We start from the raw sequence: 16,764 nt of genomic DNA, 5'->3' as shown, positions 1-16,764 counted from the left end.
ACTGTCAGCTCGTCTCTTGCAAAAGAAGAAATCGCTGTTGGTCCGTCTTTACAAGTCCCTGCTAGGATCGATATCATCCTGCATACCATTGATTCCGCACTGCAGGCTTCGTATGCGCCCGCTACAGGAACAGCTGGACAAGCAGTGTCACCAAGCGGAGGGCTCGTTCGACGACAGGATATTGGTCACACCAGCAATGAAGAAAGCATGCAGCTGGTGGCGGGTAAAGGACAACATCTCAAAGGGTTTGACCTTCACGCTTCCTCCATCTCCCATGGTTCTCACCACGGACGCCTCATTAGAAGGTTGGGGAGCTGTTCTGCAGGAGCTATATGTGAGTGGTCATTGGGATCCAGATCGTTGCAGATTCCACATCAACCTATTGGAACTCAAGGCTATTCGCTTGGCCCTACAGGCCTTTCTGCCACGGTTTCAGAATCGTGCAGTGCTGGTCCGCACGGACAACACAACGGCCATGCACTATGTAAACAAGCAAGGCGGGACAAGATCCCGAACACTTTCCAAAGAAGCTCAGGAGATTTGGAACTGGGCAATTCTCCACAAAGTTGCTCTTACAGCAGAGCACCTAGCGGGGCTGCTCAATACCACAGCGGATGCGTTGAGCCGCCAAAGATCGATCACTCACGAATGGGAATTGGACCAAGCCATTCTCAACGAGGTCTTCGCATGCTGGGGAACCCCAACCTTAGACCTGTTTGCGACTCCAGAGAACGCCAAATGCAAGCTCTTTGCAAGCAGGGATCACCATCGGGCCTGCACCGAGTCCAGGGGATCCCCAGAGTAGGCAGAGGCTAAAGTAGATAAGACCTATCTTTCTTTTGTGGTAGTGTGGTCGAGCAGACAGGCTTATCGGGAAGGTAACTTTAAGCATTTGTTGTACACACTCGGGCAAAAAAATGATGTCCTACACTCAGACTGAATCCAGACCAATTGTTTAACAAGTTATTTTATTCCTAGAACCAAGATATACTTAGTAGCTGGTAAGGGAAACTCTTCATACAATGTGACTTTTCAAAATGCAGTGAAAACTGGTTTTGTAGGCGCATTCAGCTTACTTTTTCACTAGAGAAACGCTTAGTCTTATAGAGCGCAAACTTTGCCCAAAGGCGTCCAGGCTCTGCGGACAGAGCCAGGGGTCATAGGAAGGACGGAAGGGAGCCTGACTGTTAAATAGTAATGAGCCAAGTTTTTAGTCCCCTTAGAACAGAAGGTGAGAGTCTTGTCCAGAGATCGGTAGCGGGAGAACATTTTAAAGCCTAGAGTCAGCAACAGAAAAAGCTCTACACCCCCCTGTAGGAGGATGGATATCTGACTATGGTTACCCCAGATTTTTTGCCTTGTGTTTAGCTGGTTTTCGACTTAGTTGGCCTGGGATCCTGCCAATCAGGACCCCAGGCTATCTGCTCTCACTGTAAAATGGACTCCATGTACTCTAGGTTCATCTCCAATTGGATATTGGGTCAACCTGTGAGCCCCTGTATAATGTAATGTAATGTATTTAATAGGTGCATCCAAGGCCTACCATGGGTTGCAGCATATCTTCTGCCACCCCTAGCTGGCCATCCAAACTGACACAACTGGCTGATCACTCAGCTGGGGCAAGGTGGTGTAATCACCCCTTGTCTAGGTGTAGTATTCCTATTCCTGCCCTTATATATAGACACATATGCACCTATAAGTCACTCCTATGGTAGGCCTCGACAATCCTGAAGGCAGAGTGCTTGGTTTTATGTGAGATGAGGCTCTAGCATGAGCTGAGCCTGTCTGCAGCTTTCAGAACCACGTCCTTATCTGTTCTATGATCTAGCCATACCACATACTCTTAAGTGCATTATAATCCTCACGGTTATTGCTAACTTTGTTTTGTTTTAGCAAAACATGTCGTGTAAGGTGTCATACGCTTTGGAATACTACCCCCTCGCCAGTTCTGGCGACGGGGGTAGCATTCCACCCTTCTAGAGGGAGAAGACATGTTGTTCCTACTAATCCCGGTTAAAGTTAACCAGAGCCTCAGCATCACAAAATGGATGCTGCTGCCACAGACACAAGTCTGACCTCCTGCAGCTGGAGTCCTTCCAGCGAGGGAGGCTTGGACAATAGATTTCCTGCCTTGGGAGGTGCTAGCACCACCCCAGACAAGACTTTGTGTATTGGGACAGGGAGGGCTGAATAGAATGAGACACTGCCTGGGGCACACTAGGTGCTCCATGCATACCTCGGTTCCAACCGGTTGCTGGGGCACTCCAGCCCCAGCTCTGGTGCGAAACTGGACAAAGGAAAGGGGGTGTAACCACCCCCCTTCCTGGTCCCACCCATAGGAGGGACCTAGAAAGTAATCCAGCCCCTTTTTAGTTGTATAAAGGTAGGAACTGAGTCCCAAGACTTTAGATTAATCCTGACTGAAACTCTGAAACGAAACTTTGGACCTTCTACGATCTACTTTGCAAGAAGACGACTGAAGAATCTCCCTTGTGGCCAAGGAGTGACCACCCTGGGCAACCAGGCACCATCCAGCAAATCAACGGCTTGCTTTGTCGACGTTTCCCGCCGGAACCCGAGCACAGAGCCTGACAAGACCCAGACTTCCAGACCTCTCTGACCCTCTCTTCACGACTGCAGCACAGCTGAGATCCGTGGAAGCGACGAGACACGTGGGACCGGACATCTTGAAAAGCCTGCAACTTGCTAACTGTGCAGCTCCTGAGGCATCCTCGAAGCTGTGCACAGGGGACTGAGAAACCCCAAACCCGAGCTCCACCTGCACCGAAGATCAGCCCTCCACACTCCACGAGTTCTGCGTGGGGCCCTTCTGCTTGTGTTCTGCTCGACGCGTTGTCCGGTTGCTGGCCCGTTGGCTAGTAGCCTCTGTGACGACAATCCTTTTGATTCATCTCGCTGGTCTGGTTGCTCCAGACTGGCCCTTGCCTCCCTGCAAAGGTGAGGCACCTCAGACCTTGCTGGTCTGCACCAGAAGCCTTTGTTGTATCCTGCGTGGGTTGCCTTTGCCAAGGCTCGTTGACTCCAATCCGGCAGTCGCCCCCTCCGTCTGCGAGAACCTTTTGTGGGACAGCTCCTCTCCAGCACCTGGTCGTCGTCTACGCCTCCTGGTCCGTGTGGCTGCAAAGACAAGCTTCAAGACAGCACCTGATTGCTCCTCGACGTCGTCTGGGTCCTTCCTGGTTCCATCCGGTCACTGGCTAGTGACCCAGACTCTGTCCCCTCTGCTTTCCGGTCCTCTTCATCCTCGATCCACCCTTGGATCCACCCGGACATCTTCCTCCTGGTTGCCTGCAGCATCTTTTCTCCCAGGCTCCATAGGACTCAACGACGAAACCCGACACATCTTCACACCTATGCACCCGGCGTCCGTGGGTGAGGTTACGCGAGTACTTCGGTGCTCCCAAGGGTATTGACTATCCAAGTGTCTAAGTCTTTAGTTGTTTCCTCCTAGCTAAACCGGAAGTGTCCTAAATCCTTCTAAATCTAACTTCTAATTTCCCATTGACTTTGCATTGACTCCCGCGTGTGTGTAAAGACACTGCACGCGCTGCCTGTGGGCCTCCTACTTCTAAACTAAGGTTCAGATAGTGTAGCCCCAGCGATGCCCTAGGCCTGTGGTTCCCAAAGTGTGCGCCGCGGCGCCCTGGTGCGCCGTGATTAGAAGCCAGGGGCGCCACGGCGCGGCGCAGCGCAGGAAGTGGGTCGTGGAAAATGCAGCCACAATTCCTCCCCCTCCTTTGTGCTGCAAGGTCACTCTGCATGTCAATTAGTGATTGATGGAGAAAGCCTTTCATTCTCACACGTGGCAGACATTGCCCCAAGGCACGCATCTCCCGGTGTTTTCTTCTCGCTCCTATCTGGACTGTTTCTCTGAGCCCGGTGCAGCAGCCTGTCCTGTTTCTCTGAGCCCCTATGTAGCTGACTGTCCTGCTTCTGGGACCCTGTGGAGCAGCCTGTTATTTTCTGTGAGCCCGATTGCGCTGCCTGTCCTATTTCTGTTCCCAGTACAGCTGCCTGTCCTGTTTCTGTGCCCGGTTAAGCTGCCTGTTCTTTTCTGTGAGCCCGATTGCGCTGCCTGTCCTGTTTCTGTGCCCAGTGGAGCTGCCTGTCCTGTTTTTGTGAGCCCGATTGCGCTGCCTGTCCTGTTTCTGTGCCCAGTGGAGCTGCCTGTCCTGTTTCTGTGAGGCCGATTGCGCTGCCTGTCCTGTTTCTGTGCCCAGTGGAGCTGCCTGTCCTGTTTCTGTGAGCCCGATTGCGCTGCCTGTCCTGTTTCTCTGCCCAGTGGAGCTGCCTGTCCTGTTTCTGTGAGGCCGATTGCGCTGCCTGTCCTGTTTCTGTGCCCAGTGGAGCTGCCTGTCCTGTTTCTGTGAGCCCGATTGCGCTGCCTGTCCTGTTTCTGTGCCCAGTGGAGCTGCCTGTCCTGTTTCTGTGCCCGGTTAAGCTACCTGTTCTTTTCTGTGTGCCCGATTGCGCTGCCTGTCCTGTTTCTGTGCCCAGTGGAGCAGCCTGTTCTTTTCTGTGAGCCCGATTGCGCTGCCTGTCCTGTTTCTGGGACCAGTGGAGCTGCCTGTCCTGTTTCGGTGCCCAGTGGAGCTGCCTGTCCTGTTTCTGTGCCCAGTGGAGCTGCCTGTCCTGTTTCTGTGAGCCCGATTGCGCTGCCTGTCCTGTTTCTGTGCCCAGTGGAGCTGCCTGTCCTGTTTCTGTGAGCCCGATTGCGCTGCCTGTCCTGTTTCTGTGCCCAGTGGAGCTGCCTGTCCTGTTTCTGTGAGGCCGATTGCGCTGCCTGTCCTGTTTCTGTGCCCAGTGGAGCTGCCTGTCCTGTTTCTGTGAGCCCGATTGCGCTGCCTGTCCTGTTTCTCTGCCCAGTGGAGCTGCCTGTCCTGTTTCTGTGAGGCCGATTGCGCTGCCTGTCCTGTTTCTGTGCCCAGTGGAGCTGCCTGTCCTGTTTCTGTGAGCCCGATTGCGCTGCCTGTCCTGTTTCTGTGCCCAGTGGAGCTGCCTGTCCTGTTTCTGTGAGCCCGATTGCGCTGCCTGTCCTGTTTCTGTGTGCCCGGTTAAGCTGACTGTCCAGATTCTCTGTGAATGAGTCCAGTGCATGTCTTCCTGTCTTGTCAATCTGTGAGTCTCTGAGGCTGCTGTTGCCCTATTTATCTGCAAGGAGAGCCTGTCCTGTCTGAATGCGCCGTGTCCACAGTAGGCAGAATGTCCCACTGCCATGTACCCACTTGCACTCTACCTATGGAGAGCATTGGGTGGGTGGGTGCAGGGTTATGTGACTGGTGGAGAGCGGTGGGTGGGTGGTGCAGAGTCAGGGGCCTGGTGGAGAGCGTTGGGTGGGTGGGTGCAGGGTCAGAGGCCTGGTGGAGAGTGTTGGGTGGCTGGGTGCAGGGTCAGAGGCCTGGTGGAGAGCGTTGGGTGGGTACAGGGTCAGAGGCCTGGTGGCGAGCGTTGGGTGGGTCAATGCGGGGTCAGGGGCCTGGTAGAGAGCGTTGGGTGGGTAGGTGCAGGGTGAGGGGCCTGGTGGAGAGCGTTGGGTGGGTACAGGATCAGAGGCCTGGTGGAGAGCGTTGGGTGGGTGGGTACAGAGGGTAGAAGGGTGCAAGGCAGAGAGGAGAAGGGTGCAAGGCAGAGGGGAGAAGGGTGCAAGGCAGAGGGGAGAAGGGTGCAAGGCAGAGGGGAGAAGGGTGCAAGGCAGAGGGGAGAAGGGTGCAAGGCAGAGGGGAGAAGGGTGCAAGGCAGAGGGGAGAAGGGTGCAAGGCAGAGGGGAGAAGGGTGCAAGGCAGAGGGGAGAAGGGTGCAAGGCAGAGGGGAGAAGGGTGCAAGGCAGAGGGGAGAAGGGTGCAAGGCAGAGGGGAGAAGGGTGCAAGGCAGAGGGGAGAAGGGTGCAAGGCAGAGGGGAGAAGGGTGCAAGGCAGAGGGGAGAAGGGTGCAAGGCAGAGGGGAGAAGGGTGCAAGGCAGAGGGGAGAAGGGTGCAAGGCAGAGGGGAGAAGGGTGCAAGGCAGAGGAGAGAAGGGTGCAAGGCTGAGGTGAAGTAGGGTACAAGGGGAAGGGGTAGAAGGGTGCAAGGTGGAGGGGGAGATGGGTGCAAGGCGGAGAAGAGAAGGGTGCAAGGCAGAGAGGAGAAGGGTGCAAGGCAGAGGGGAGAAGGGTGCAAGGCAGAGAGGAGAAGGGTGCAAGGCTGAGGTGAAGTAGGGTACAAGGGGAAGGGGTAGAAGGGTGCAAGGTGGAGGGGGAGATGGGTGCAAGGCGGAGAAGAGAAGGGTGCAAGGCAGAGAGGAGAAGGGTGCAAGGCAGAGGGGAGAAGGGTGCAAGGCAGAGAGGAGAAGGGTGCAAGGCAGAGAGGAGAAGGGTGCAAGGCAGAGAGGAGAAGGGTGCAAGGCAGAGAGGAGAAGGGTGCAAGGCAGAGGGGAGAAGGGTGCAAGGCGGAGAGGAGAAGGGTGCAAGGCAGAGAGGAGAAGGGTGCAAGGCAGAGGGGAGTAGGGTGCAAGGCAGAGGAGAGAAGGGTGCAAGGCTGAGGTGAAGTAGGGTACAAGGGGAAGGGCTAGAAGGGTGCAAGGTGGAGGGCGAGAAGGGTGTAAGGCAGAGGGGGAAAGGATGCAAGGGGGATGATGATGAAGTTAAACCCCCCCCCCCTCGAAAACATTTCTGCGGATGCCCATGATCAGAGCCCACCTCACGTAAACTTCTTGTAACGCCAGAGAGCTCCTTGAGCCTTTCTCTAGCCTGGTTACTTTTAGTGGGAGTGCTTTAAGCTACTCTATGATTGTGTTGTATGCATTGAGATGTACTTTATAAGATCTTTGTGATTGCAAATAAGGTTTTATGACAGTGATGGCTACTCTCTGAATCCTTCATCACGTCTAGGCTTGATTCTTCATGTAGACCAGTGATTCCCAAAGGGTGCGCCGCGGCACCCCGGTGTGCGGGTAAAAAAATGGTGGGGAGCCACGGCCAACTGCCAATTAGGTCAAGGGAGCCACGGGTCAAAAAAGTTTGGGAACCACTGCCCTAGGCCTTTCCTTTTCCCGTGACGTGGTACTTATACCACTTTCTTAGTATATGGTTTGCTTCGCCCCTAGGGCCTAACCGTAAATTGTGCAACTTAACGTATTCTGACTAAGTAACTTGTTATGTGCTTTTGCCTCTGACCTCATAAAAAGTTCAGAGGAGTGTTAGTAAATAAATACATATATATTTTATATATATCCTGTGTGGTATCCTTTCATTTGATATTCAAGGGGTTACATATGGTAAAACAGCTAGCTTTACACGCCCTCTAGAGTCTTTTAGCCTAAGACGGTTCTGTCCACGCTACCACTAGGATAGCTGGTCTATAAGGTTGACTTACAACCATCACCATAAGGGTTGTTTGGACTGGTGAAAGGTGATCACTAGAATAGTGAACACCATATACCAGGCCAACTTCTCAACCCCCCCCCCCCTCCCTTGTTGGTAGGGACATACCATTGAAAGAGCCTTTTAATGCCTTCGGAACCTGAATTATGAAGAGCCTTATGGACCAGGCAAAGGGCCTTGAACAAAATTCTCTGGCCTAGAGGAAGCCAGTGCAGCTTGCAAATAGATGTCGAAACTGGTTAGAATTCAGGAAGATCCATCACGAGCCTGGCCGCTGCGTTCTGGACACGCTGCAGTTTTTGGATGGATCCCTTATTGATGTCCAGGTAGAGGGTGTTACAATAATCCAATCTGGAAACCCCCTTGAGTCCATGGGTAAATCAAAGACGAGTAAAACCTTTTGAATTGGAGTTTGGGGGAGGGGGGGGGGGGTAGAACCAAGGTTCAGGTTGGCACTCCAGGGGCAGCAGCACTAGACGTCGGGGTGCCAAAGTTAGCCAATGGGGCTCGGTGGCACCTTGGTTGGTGACTGTTCATAGGCAGGCAAAACTGTCTTGGGAGCCAAGCTCCTAGGTTTAAGGTCAAGTTAAAGGGTGTCCCAGGTCAGCACCAAGTCCTCATCACCAGCGGTAGGTTTTCAGGGGTACCTCTGAGGTGCCATCTGAGTACATGGTTCAATAAAGCCCAGACTGGCATCAGTGTGGGTTTGAGAGGAGTAGTTTGGTACCAAATGTTGCTGGGGAACTGGAGTTGTGGAGTTTCCAGCCCATGTACACACTCTGGCTTCCTTGGGAAATACAAAATCCAAGAATGGACTTAAATATTGTAGAGGCGTATCTGCTCATGCAGATATGTCTGAAGTAGCGCTAGATCCCTTGGGAGTAACGTCTCCTCGGAGCACTCGGAGACAAGATTCCTTGTATTATTTCAATAAAAAGTCAGTTGGTTTATTTCAAGAGTGGTTGTCTTTATTCTTTGTCAATCATTTTTTATTCTTCACATTATTCTCTTCATAATGTTGTTTAAGACATTTTCTTCATGTCTGCCCAATGCATTTTGGGCGTCTGCCCTTCATCAGGGGACTTGTTTCTGAAAGCAACCAAGTATTGTACACGTTTTTAGTAAACCAATTTCAAACAATGCATATGTGCATTACCATGATGTGATAAAAGTAAAGGTAATCTGTGAATCAATGGTTAGTACATGAAACAGGCAAATTTTCGGCAGAGGTTTCAGATCCGTGGTTAGTATTCTGAATCAAAAGTAACAAAAGGAAGATGTGAAAACGAAAAAGAATGAAGGAAAAGTCGAGTGATTGTGTCCAAGTGAAGGCGAACAATTGTACTTCGAAGACGTGCACTCATCTTGTTCTAATATTCAAGGTGAACTGTAGTGTCTCCCAAGGGATCTAGCGCTACTTCAGATTTACACACCCTCAGCACAGGGGGTTCACCTCAAGGGCACCACCCACCATAGGAATCAATCCTGGATTTACCTACCTTCTAAATTCGAGTGCGATTTCCTCACTCCATTTATAGGATATCTATCATGCAGATATGTCCACACCTGTGGTATAGGCACCCTGCTTTAGGGCTGTAAGGCTAGAGGGGTGACTTAACTGTATATTAAGCATGTGCCATGTTGACTTTGTACTTTTTTGTCTGCACCAGGCCATTCATGCTAGGGGACCCTCTTCAGTTGCAGTGCCCTGGGTTCCCGGGTACAGTTTACTAGGGACTTACAGGGGGCTTGAATGGCCAATTGTGGAATCGATTTAGGGAGGAAGCCATGGCCCAGAGGACCGGGTTGGCAAGGGCCCTGTTCACTATAATCAAAACCACATCAGATACCAGGCAAAACGGTGGCGGCTAACCATGTCAAAGGAGGGACTCATCTCCCGAAGGCAGTAGAGTGTAGTTCCTGACATAATACAGCTCAACACATTAAGGGCGTGCAGTGAGGGCATGCTGCTATGGCACTGGGTCCAGTACGACCGCATTCTGTATTTGTTCAGGCTGTTCATTGTGCAGCAGCGGGCAGTGTTGGGGCAGACACTCAAATATACATTGAGTTTTCAGACATTTTTGATATGTCCCTGTTTCCTTGCTCAGCGCACTGCTCATTGTCTTGATTTGTCTGCTTTTGGAAGTTTCAAAGAAACGACTTCCCGTTGTTGACACCTTTACCCAATATTCAGGTGATCTTTAACAGTTTTTTATCTGAAGGGCTGGCTTTTTCGTTGCAACTTGCTATTGATGGTTACTTGGGAACTGTTTTCTTTTTCCCCCCTGCGGAATGATCTCAACCCACGCCCGCCCTAGCATTGAACTTTAAATACCACCGGACAAGGTACAAGAATATTGTTGCAGAAGCAGCTTGTTGTCAAAAACAAATAGCAAAAACAGTAAGAAACGAGTATAGTAAAAGTTCAAACAATGATCCACAAGGGCCAGCTTTCGACTCTCACTGTAAGTAATTGGGTAAACTCTTTCCTGACGACCTTTGTAAGAGACCTTGCACGACTGCAGATTCTCTCTGCCCAGATGATATAATCTCAACAAAACACAAACCTCTGATAGAGGGACGTTCTTTACTTCTCTCTCAAAGGGCACAGAAGAAACTGTCCCCTCACCAATCCATCCAGCTATCCATTACCAACCTCAGCAAAATATGCAATTAAACTTTCTCCATGGAAGAGCATTACAAATGCCCAAGGAATCACTAGTGCTTGCTTCATATGTGTACCAACAGGCTGGCCGTGTGAGATACTGCTCTCCACTGACGTCTGCAGTGAGCTGGAGCGCTAGGGTGAATGCCGTCTACTTTCCATGTTTCCATGTTTGTTACGGTCCTTACAGGTGAACTGAATAGTAGTAATACCGGTTATTTACAACACTTAAAAAATTACTAAAGAGTTAAATCAAGCTCTTGGGCAAATACAACAGCTTATTAGTCTGAGATTGTTGTAACTGTAGCCTGACCAAAATTGTACCGCGAGCAGAACCTTACAGCAGCCCGGCTGTCATTGTCGTGGTAGTCTTGTTGAAAGAATATGATGAAATAAAACCAGTTCCACAAACATTTGTGACCACAATCTCTGAAATGATGGAGAATGAACAAGGGGTAACGTACGAGCTATAGAACGTCCTCTTAATTACAACGCGCCTAGTCAAGGCAGTCTTAAAGTGCGGAGTGAATATGAATATTTTGTGTTTGCTGCGTTGCCAATAACGCTGATGTTTTGTAAGTCTCTGGGTTGACGGTATATGATAAAGGTTGTTTTCTACCAGTGATTTGTTTGTCATTGTTCCTCTTACCAGCTATTTTACGAGTATTTGTATAAATATTGGCTAACGAATACCAATGAATCCTCACTGCCTATGTTAAGAAACAGACGTTTCCTGTTCTTTGAACACTTCACATGAGCAGAATAAAGTCAAGAATAATGTCAAGCGTAACTCTGGTGTCTTTCTTCAGCTCTTGTCCTGGTGCCCACTCGAGAGCTGGCTCTGCAGGTGAGTCAGATCTGTATCCAGCTCAGCAAGCACATGGTCGGAGAGATCAAAGTCATGGCATCCACTGGTGGCACTAACCTTCGAGATGACATCCTTCGATTGGACGAGACGGGTAAGATGGCTAAAATCACACCCAGAGATTATCTCCACCTCCTAGGAACTGCCATAACCCTTGTTTCAGATGTTTATGGGGGCGTGGGGGTTGTTTCCCGATAGAAGGGTTGTCATCCTGCAGGCAACGCCTTTCGGTGGCCATGACCCCGGGATGCCCCTCCTGTTACGCAGGGTTGTGTCTGAATGTAGTGGAGATTCAGGCTTCTCATCCCATAGAACAGCAGCTTGAAAGGTGGTCAAAGGATTCCATAATAGAAAGTAGTAACCAGTGTTGTTTCTTTTGACCTCTTTACTTCTACATTATTTATTATAGTAGTTTAACCCTTCCACGTTTTTATCGCCTGCATAGCTAAAGGCCATACCTGCCTGGTGGTTGTTATCTAGTCTAGGTCCCAGCTTTAAAAAAATGTTTATTTCTCCAACGTGTACTAGATTTTGCAGCAAGATGCCTAACGAACAGAACACATTAAAAATCTTTCAATGTAGTGCAATGTGTTATGTAAAATGGATCAATAGTCTGGGGTGGGGGGTGGCGGGGAGTTGAAGCAACCTGTTGACTACATGGAAAATCCCATATGTAGGTGGGCAAAGCTGGGAAGTTCCTGGGAATGTTCCTTCGATTATTGCATTAAAACAAGTCCCCGTTGCAGTGGGAAGAAGTAGCTCTCGTCAAACTGCTCTTCCGTTTGTGACCAGTGATTTTAAATGTTCACAAGGCAATCCAAGATGAAGCTGCCTCTGGGTCATGATGTGCTCCAGAGAAGCCCCTCGCGACTCAAGGACACTCATTTACTGTGATACGTAATAATAAATACTGTCCCTAAAACGAGTCGTCCAGTGTGCCTGACAAAAGCAAGTATACTTGCAGCACGACTGAAGTGTACTGTGCGTAGGATGAAGCAGAGTCTTATGGGTATTCCATCAGAACATAATCTGTTCAAAACAGTCAATTTTACACCCATAATATCCTCTTCTAAAACCGCGCGATGGTCCGTATTCGCTTCCCTTATGTGTACCGTAATGATACCTATATCTTTAAGGTGTATGGCAAGGATAAGATTCTATACCTTCCTAGAAACTTACCTTCAGGATAATGTGGTAGTCCGTATTCTAGATATGAGATTTTTGCAGGACGTTACAATTGTCCTGTGTATTAATTCATGCTGAGAATCGTGCATTTCCTGCCTGCTCTATAACTAAAATGGTTTTATCACCGAAACACATATGCACGTCCCACAATAAGATAGGAGTTGATTTTGAGGAAGAGTGTAGAATGCCACACTCGATGATGATGCAATGGCATTGAAAGCCGCTGCTGGTGAACTGTCTTAGAAACACAAGCACATCCTTTGGCTCAGATCAGCGTGGGGATTAGATGGTGTGTAAGGAATCCCTTGTCCCTTAAAAACAAGTATAGAAAGCTGAACTGATGAGGCCTGGTCGCAGATCTTTGATTGATGGTGCTTTGTCCTGCTGGCAGCAGAGCTTTGATTGATGGTGCTTTGGCCTGCTGACGGCTGAGCTTTGATTGATGGTGCTTTGGCCTGCTTGCGGCTGAGCTTTGATTGATGGTGCTTTGTCCTGCTGGTTGCAGAGCTTTGATTGATGGTGCTTTGGCCTGCTGACGGCTGAGCTTTGATTGATGGTGCTTTGGCCTGCTTGCGGCTGAGCTTTGATTGATGGTGCTTTGGCCTGCTGACGGCTGAGCTTTGGTTGATGGTGCTTTGGCCTGCTGGTGGCTGAGCTTTGGTTGATGGTGCTTTAGCCTGCTGGTTGCAGAGCTTTGATTGATGGTGCTTTGTCCTGCTGGTTGCAGAGCTTTGATTGATGGTGCTTTGGCCTGCTGACGGCTGAGCTTTGATTGATGGTGCTTTGGCCTGCTTGCGGCTGAGCTTTGATTGATGGTGCTTTGTCCTGCTGGTTGCAGAGCTTTGATTGATGGTGCTTTGGCCTGCTGACGGCTGAGCTTTGATTGATGGTGCTTTGGCCTGCTTGCGGCTGAGCTTTGATTGATGGTGCTTTGGCCTGCTGACTGCTGAGCTTTGGTTGATGGTGCTTTGGCCTGCTGGTGGCTGAGCTTTGGTTGATGGTGCTTTAGCCTGCTGGTTGCAGAGCTTTGATTGATGGTGCTTTGGCCTGCTGACGGCTGAGCTTTGGTTGATGGTGCTTTGGCCTGCTGGTGGCTGATCTTTGTGAGGTTCTGCACCTCTCTTTAACATGATTGACGTCATTACCCATTTATGGACTGAGTACGTGCTAGGCAGTTTGGCCTGGGCCACAAGGTTATCATCAGCCTGTTACTCACCAGTAGGACCTGTTGAGTAGCGTTGATCATCCTCCAGTATTGTTTTCACTTCGCATACAACGGTGTTCACTTAATCACTTGATCCCTTTCTTTCCAGTGCATGTGATTGTTGGCACCCCTGGACGATTGCTGGATCTCATCAAGAAAGGAGTTGCAAAAGTGAACCATACGCAAATGATAATTATGGATGAGGTGAGGCTATTCTGATCTTATTTACTTACTAATCTCACAATCTCGTTTGACTAATGTCACATAATAATCCTACTTTACTTCATCTGCCCCCCTTATAAAAAGTGCACTCTCCTCTGTGAACTCTTATGTCTCCCCATCATTTTTTAAAATCTTTCTCTTACCCCTTGTCTCAGTCTGTGTTCCCGCCTCCCATACTGTTTCTATGAATCCTGGGTACACGTTTTTTGTTTGAGTTTCTGCGCAGGCCAAGGCAGACATGCCTCTGCCTGAGATCACATTTAAGAGGGTAGCCCTTTGCAAAGCCACACACTGGTGCAGCTCCAGTTCAGTGGGCCTCCTCTCCATGTACAATTAGATGTGAAGAGCACTTATTTACCATTTGATAGATGTCACAACCCCTTTTATAGGGCCAGGGGGCAGGCAGGCGAGACTGTGCCCCACCGCGGGGGTCGAGGACTTTAACGCCTGCATTCCAGGATCCTGAGCTACTAAGTATCCCAAACCCCTGAGTCACGTACGACCCCTTTGGCTCTTGACTGTGAGTGCTAGGGTGGCCTGAGCAATGCAAGGCTTCTTGGGGGAAGATAGATTTAAGGTAAACAAAGGCATAACACTCCGTGTACAGATAGTGGCCACCAATATTCCGATTGTCCAATCCAGCCCTTTTTATAAGAAACGATTTTATTACACCCACAAAGTATAATACAGCAGACTAAATGATACACTATAAAGTCTCTCAGGGTGAGCGCTCTAGGGCATTTCTAGGCAGTGTCCCCTGGTCCTCCCACCTCCCCCCTCCCTCCAAGTTAACAAACATTTTCTCGTGTGCATTGGAAGCAACCCCACAGGTGTTGCCTACTCTGGCAATGCGCAGCAAAGTTTCACTTTGGTCCTGAAAGTTCAGCTTGTTATGGCACTATTTGCAGAGTTCATGGAAGTCTCAAATGGTCTGCCACCAGAAGTGTTCTGGAGTAGGGGCACATCATGCGAGCGAGATGCACCGTGTCTTTAGAAACTTGTGTTGTGTCTAGAGTTCTTTCAAGTGCCCACCTCTCTCTTCCTTGTGTTTGCCAGAATACAGTCTGCCCCACCAGGGGTGCCACCAGAATTGATGGAACCACAACACTGGTCGTAATGGCAGCTTCAGGGTCACACCTGGGTGTCAGAACTTTGAGGCATATATCAGTAAGGCTAAGCCTCCCCTTTGTTTTTATAATTGTGTTCCTGAAGTGTGTAAATCTACTCTAAATACTTGTCCCTGGCCCCTCTGACCAGCACCCGTCCTGAATCTTAAAAGCCTTCACAGAGGATGTTTTGCAGCGTGAATCTTTTCTGGATTCACACACACTGCATTATTGCGCCATGTAGTGGCTGAGTTTGGAATTGTAGTATTTCATTATTCATTTTTTTGGTCGGGCGTCAACATACTGCCATTTGAGGTCATCCTGTGACATCGACGTGCTTCCTTCGGAAGCTCCTGCCTTTGGTCGCCATCTTCAGATTCTTATTTTCCACCGTTGGGTCTAGATCGATACAGAAGGAGCTCCCAAGATTGGAGAGAAGAATAAACGAAAATAAAAACTTCAGAAGAACTTTGGTAGAACTTTTTGACTCAAGTTTTCAATCACAACAACTGGAGTTCAACGAAAGGTGAAAAACAAATATTCGACAGCGATCGGAGACTGTGCATGCAGGGGGCTCCCTGTGCGGGGTAATGAAAAGACACCGTTCAAGTTTTGCAAAAATTGTCACCACAAGTATGCTCAGTAAGATCAGCACTCAGTCTGCAACCTTTACCTGCCACTGGATCACCGAAGCAAGGACTGTAACGTGTGCTCCAACTTCACCCCAAAGATGTTGAGGGTGAGAGAAAGACAGTGAAGAACCAACTACATCATGCAAGGCCAAGGACCACCACCTTTGCTGCGAGACCTGGGCCTCTTCAGTGAGATGGGGGGGGGGGGGACAACGTCGCCGAAGGACCAGAAGGGGGCGAGGACGGAGACATTACGATCATGTAAGTGGAGAAGAAGACTTTCAAGGAGGTAAGAGTTGTGGACCTCGAAAAAACTAGAAGAGTCGTGAAAATCTGACTAGATCCACAAAGGGAGCCTTGACGTCGAAGCTCTTGACTGCAGACGCATCCAAACAAAAACACACTGTAGGATCCTAAGATAAGGTCTCCGTTAGACATCAAAAGACAATCTGGAAAAGGACGACTCAGCGTTGAAAATGGAGAGGTCCAGACAAACTTTGGCAGCCGGATCGACGTCAACAAGCACCAAGCGAAAAACCGAAGGTCTCGGCGGCGGAAAAAAAGGAAGAGACTCGAAGCAGAGATGGTAAATATTTTACAACATAAAAAGAAGTTTGACGAAATCTTGAAACAATTCATGATACCGCCGAAAATGACAACCGAAGTAGAGAAAGTTATGGAGAAACGAATGCCTCCGACAACACCTGAACCTCTCGAAGAAGGAGGAAGAAGAATTCTTCCGAGAAGATGTTGAAGAGGACGAACAAACATATACGGGATTGGCGATCTCAGACTCCAGACCTGCAATGGCAAGATCTCGTCGACGAATCACCAGAGGCGGCGCTGGAAACATATCCTTTGAGGCAATCACCCCCAGATGACATTGGCATGTATAATCAGTTGATTAAGAAAGCTGTTAAAACATATGGAGTGCAGCTAGAGGAAGAAAAAACACAATCAAGTTTTTTATTAGAGACTTTGTTGCCAACACAAACAAACCAATTCCTTTCAATGCTGCCAAGTGTATTGGACCAGGGAAAAGAGGCATTCAAAGAGCCTGCAACATGCAAGGCTATCACATCAAGAGCAGAAAATAAATATAATCACTTCTCTAAGGACCCTATATACATCAGAGGGGCTGTACCAGCTGACTCTATTATTACTTCCACAGCAAGGAAAGGAGCAAATGTACCAGCAACAGTGGGTCCACCTCCCGACAAAGGAAGCAAGAGGATGGACCTTGTAGGGAGGAAAGTAGAAAGAAGTGCAGCAAACCAATGGTACATAGCAAATTCAAATGCATTGTTGAACAGACCTGCTTATCAACATTAGGAGGAGGTAGGAGAGGTAGGAGAGACCCCGCCACCGCCAGAACGAGCCTACACGAAGGGATGAAAGATGTCACCGAGTGGATGAAGAACAGCCGCCTGAAACTGAACTCAGACAAGACGGAAGTCCTCATCCTGGGACCATCGCCCTCCGCCTGGGACGACTCCTGGTGGCC

General features: G+C 49.4%; 1 protein-coding gene across 2 annotated transcripts in view; it reads left to right on the top strand.

The window, feature by feature from the left end:
- Positions 1 to 16,764, top strand: part of LOC144767918 (putative ATP-dependent RNA helicase DDX6) — a 189,064-nt gene that overhangs the window by 74,898 nt on the left and 97,402 nt on the right. For both annotated transcript variants that reach the window (XM_078651257.1, XM_078651256.1), the window contains exons 6-7: positions 10,856 to 11,005; positions 13,410 to 13,504. In XM_078651257.1, the coding sequence (XP_078507383.1) occupies positions 10,856 to 11,005; positions 13,410 to 13,504 (245 nt within the window). The remainder of the gene's footprint in view (positions 1 to 10,855; positions 11,006 to 13,409; positions 13,505 to 16,764) is intronic.

The sequence above is a fragment of the Lissotriton helveticus genome, chromosome 7 (assembly GCF_964261635.1).
Source record: "Lissotriton helveticus chromosome 7, aLisHel1.1, whole genome shotgun sequence".
NCBI classification, from domain to species: domain Eukaryota; kingdom Metazoa; phylum Chordata; class Amphibia; order Caudata; family Salamandridae; genus Lissotriton; species Lissotriton helveticus.
Note: the sequence above shows the minus strand (reverse complement) of the source record. Positions and strands in the feature narration are given on the sequence as shown.